General features: G+C 34.2%; 1 protein-coding gene across 1 annotated transcript; it reads right to left on the bottom strand.

The window, feature by feature from the left end:
• Nucleotides 1-583: 583 nt before the first annotated feature.
• LOC113345948 (sodium/calcium exchanger NCL2-like) lies at nucleotides 584-3,761 on the bottom strand. The gene is made up of 8 exons (XM_026589585.1): nucleotides 3,267-3,761; nucleotides 2,951-3,178; nucleotides 2,535-2,865; nucleotides 2,225-2,447; nucleotides 1,777-1,892; nucleotides 1,465-1,675; nucleotides 1,084-1,374; nucleotides 584-943 (listed from the first exon to the last, which is right to left on the bottom strand). The coding sequence occupies exons 1-8, from the start codon at nucleotides 3,679-3,681 to the stop codon at nucleotides 695-697; spliced, it is 2,064 nt and encodes a 687-aa protein (XP_026445370.1). The 5' UTR covers nucleotides 3,682-3,761; the 3' UTR covers nucleotides 584-694.
• Nucleotides 3,762-4,458: the final 697 nt, after the last annotated feature.

Below are 4,458 nucleotides of genomic sequence, written 5' to 3'. Positions count from 1 at the left end.
ATGAACCTAATAATCGCATCACCCAATAATCATGGATCAATGAAGTTTCTTTAACACGTTATTTCACGTTAAGAGTGGACTTTAGCTCTAATAATATCACCTACCAAATATGCATAATTTATACGAGGTTTCATTATCATTTATCAATTATCATATCAATACTCTATAGAGCTTTGTTATAAAATTAATGCGGAAATCTTTTGGATTATGGAAGAGACGGAATAGAGATGTGATTCATGTGAAAACGGAGTTTTTTATTAGAGGGAATAGGAGATAATGTAAACCTGAGTTTTTCATTATAGGAGACAGGAGGGAGATGTGAAAAAAACCCGGCACATAGAGTTTTTTTTTTAACCCATAAGAAAGAACATGGTGCTGACGAGTTTCGATTTAAGATACAGATTATTAGTATGGTCAGTTGATCACCAAACAATTTTACAACTGCATTTAAGAACCTTACATAGTTTGTAGTTAATTTTTATAAAGGTCCTTAGCAAAAGCAAAGCAGAGCTTGGAATTTAATCCGTCAAAGGACAAGGTCACACGGAAGACATTATTTATTTTAAAATAACAGGCGAATATATATCGGAAGAAATGAGAGTTACAATATTACTTCACAGTTGGCTAGTTACATTAACTTTACGCAATATTTTTGGCTCTCCTCTATATTGAGAGCCAAGAAATGTTGAACTCTTTAATGCCATTCCAAGACAGAGTTAAGAATGTAAACCATGAGCAGAGACAATGGGTACAAAAGGTATGCTATCAAAGATAACCAAATTGGGAATCTGGTGCGGAAACTTGAAATAAGCCCCATTACTAAGCAAATAACAAGGATTATCAAAACTTCAGATGAGAAATTCCATTCCAAGTCTCTTGCGTATACAATAGATAGAAGTGCAATTAATCCCAACACATTGTTCATGAAGACCGATGCATAAATCTGCAAAAATACAAACAAACAAATTAACCCAAGAGGGACACCTAAAGAAACGCAATGACGTGCATAGATTATTGAAAAACAACCAATAATTGCTCCATGTGAGTTTTGCTTGAAAAAAGAAGAAGGAAAGAGATGCGAACCTCAGAAATAGTCAATGAAGTAGTTCGAGGATTCTTTCGACTTGCAGAAGCAATGGCTGTAACTGCCCTTCTAGTATTAGTAGCCACAGGTAACAAGACAAACGAGACAAAGAAAGATGGTATATTCGCGGAATTGGAGAAATTCTGAACAACTTCTACAAGAGGTTCAGCAAGTAAAGATAGAAGTGAAATTCCTAAAACTAATAGTAGTGCAGCTTTGCAAGCTGCTTTTGCTTTGTTTTCGATAGCTCCTTCTTCCACTTCCTTAACCTTTTTCTTTGGTGCTTTAACCTGGAATTATTTATCAAATTAACATTACATTGTATTCAGTTCACGATCAAACCCATGGTAAAAACTATGACAACAATATCATTTACTTACATGTGCATCTTTGATAAACTTGGCGAAACCACTAAAGAAATCATCTCTATCTATCTTTTGATCACCATCGATATCTAACTCACTCATCAACTCTTGGACGGCATCATCCATATCCATCTCTAGGTTTCCAAAATCTATACCTTGTATTGTTGCTCGTAATTCTTCGTGCGAAATAATATTATCCCCATCTATATCAAATCTTTCGAACATTCTACACTCCAAACAACAATAGTAATAGGATTAGTACTAAGATAGATTATCAAGGGTCGTGATCATATCGTCATCGAAACGTTTGCAACCAGCAGTACTAACCTGGTGATAAATGATACATTTGGTGTATCTCCTTCAAAATTTTCGTCATTTTTAAAGTGTCTTAAAATTCCTTGCATTAGTAAGTTGCTCTTTGCTTCTTCCAGCTGCTTTTTTTCCTGCCAAAAAGAAGAATCACAATTTCATTGATGAATCTATGCCGCTCCCCAGCTAGCTTAATGTTTAGGTACTAGGGTATTGGATAAACCGGCATCCAAATAGTACTACCTTCGTCCAAGATTAGATGAGCTAGTAGCACAATTTAGAAATGATTTAACTCTCAAACTATACCACAAATATTCATACATTTCATATCATTGGAAAGCATTTTAAACACATGATTATCAAATGATATAATATCAACTATTAATAGGACAAATTTCGAAAATAATTAGCTCATCTAATTTGGGATGGAGGGAGTATTACTTAGCTCATAGTATCTGGATTTTACCTGGTTTAAGTCCTTAGCCCTAACAACCCATTTTGCAAAACCGTTAACAAACTCAGCTCTGGAAATCAATTGATCATTATTTTCGTCAAACTCTCTAATTATCTCAGCAATGATATCATCTTCGTTCATGTCTTTTGCATCGGCTATTAATTCTCTAATCAATTCCCGGATTTCCGAGGGACATATATTTGCATTGCCGTCCGCATCAACTTTGTCAAATAGCCTATCATTTCAAATAGCCATTCCAGATTAATTATAAAACGCCATACGTAATATAATATACAATGAAACTGAATTTATTGAGCAATACCCTTCTATGATTAGTAAATTTGGACTTCCATCTTCTGCCAAGAGTTTTCCGGCAGCTTGTTTTTCGGCATGTTTCAAGAAATTCGTCATTATATACTCGAGCTTCACGTATTCTAATCGTCTAACTTGGATCCAGGGCTGGAAGACCTGGTAGAGGAAGTAAAGAAAGAATATTGCAATGGACACGCCTAGCGTAACCACGGTGATGATATCTCGAACAAAAGATAACTTGATGACTAGTTCTGGTATTTGAATAAGAACAAATGGAATTATAGATAGAATCATAATCCTTGAAGTATAACTTGTTTCTCGATCGGTCGTAATACCATAACCTGTAAAGTATATTAAGAAAAGATATTGATTACATCGAAAGATTTAATATTGAACAAATGCAACGTTGACTTCGAATGAACTAACCAGTTATGTAAGATCGAACTTTCGAAATCCATGGTCGTCTAGCATCTAGTCGATTATTTCTCCGATTCAAATTCGAAAGTGAATTATCAGAAAGAATTTCGTTCCTGCCAACGATGACACAAGTTCCCCAGACGAAAGTCAGAAGAAAGACTGTGGATCCAGCAAGCAACCCGACACCAGTTAGAACTTTTTCTTCAGCAACATCCTTACTTTTGGAAAGTCCTGCCACTGAAAAATCAAACAAAATATATTCATTAGAAACAAGCGAAAATGAATATACACTTGCACAAAAAACGAAATCAAAATATATACCTACCCACAATCATCATGGATTCAGGGAATGCCCCAAGGATTTCGAAAACCGAATCACCAAAAATACCAGGTAGAATTTGGAACACAAGTTCACTTCCTTCAGTGACATATCTCTCACCAAGAAATAACAAGTACTCATAAACAATGATCTGAAATAGATGTCCTAAGAGATTGCTTGAACATGGTAAGAACCCATACATATGTTCACAAAATTCCTCGGCAGAATTAGTCGTCGTAGTTAACGTTGTATTTGTTGTTTGAACTTGCTGCTTCAACTGTTTGATGTACATCTTATCATGATAGGAATTCATCCCACCATCTGAAACAAAATCATCGTATTGCAGCAATGAGCGACTTCGACATTCTACGGCGTGTAGTACGAAGAAACAAACAAAAACGAAGAATCTAACTTTCGACATGAATCCCAGTTGAATGGTAATCCCAACTACTCGAACGAACTTTTACTCGATATGAGATAGGTAGAATAATGAATTTATATTTATATGCAGTAGAGAGACTATCCGCCAGGTGTTAAGTTTTTTTATCTTAATTTCGTGTGAACTATTATTGAGTTGAATGATTGAAGAAACCGGACGATATTTTCCCATGTCGTATTCATACTTCAGAGACATGAAATTGTCAAGGATTTCTTTTGATTTTATGTAATAAATAAAGAATCGTAGTTTGATCCACGATCACCCGATCAAATTTTTTGTACCGGTCCCTCATTTGTTAGGTAATAGAATTGACAATTAATTAATTTGTCTATGAAAGAAGCTTAACTATTGAATTGGCATTTCACAATTTCTTAACAAAATCTTATTGTTTAAATAATCATTGGAATTTGTTTCTTAGTTACAATAGTTCTTAACCATAATGAAGAAAATTCACCGCAATCATATTACTAATTTTCTTTTTTATTTTTTTTTTTGAAAAACTGGTAAGGGAATTTTATTGTAAAAAAATATAGGGGACAAAAACCTTATTCCCCAAAAATAAATAACAGAAAACAAATGAAAAATTCAGGAATATGTCACATTCTCACTATTTCATTTGGGGATCTATACCATAATAGAAATAATTAAGGGATCTATCTAGGAAAGTGGAAAAATACTATTAAATACTTAACATCTCATATGTGTGGTCATACGCATGCGACAAATTTACATTTTCACCCATCATCATCGTGAGTTTCG

The sequence above is a fragment of the Papaver somniferum genome, unplaced genomic scaffold (genome assembly GCF_003573695.1).
Source record: "Papaver somniferum cultivar HN1 unplaced genomic scaffold, ASM357369v1 unplaced-scaffold_84, whole genome shotgun sequence".
NCBI lineage: Eukaryota > Viridiplantae > Streptophyta > Magnoliopsida > Ranunculales > Papaveraceae > Papaver > Papaver somniferum.
The sequence above is the reverse complement of the archived record's forward strand: the minus strand, read 5'-3'. Positions and strand labels throughout refer to the sequence as shown.

Excerpts from the sequence above, each read along its gene's own strand:
- LOC113345948 (XM_026589585.1), bottom strand. The coding sequence starts at position 3,681 with ATGTCGAAAGTTAGATTCTTCGTTTTTGTTTGTTTCTTCGTACTACAC. Across the intron at positions 3,179-3,266 it reads TGAATCCATGATGATTGTGG|TGGCAGGACTTTCCAAAAGT; the intron begins GTAGGTATATAT and ends TTGATTTTTCAG. Across the intron at positions 944-1,083 it reads CTTCATTGACTATTTCTGAG|ATTTATGCATCGGTCTTCAT; the intron begins GTTCGCATCTCT and ends GTATTTTTGCAG.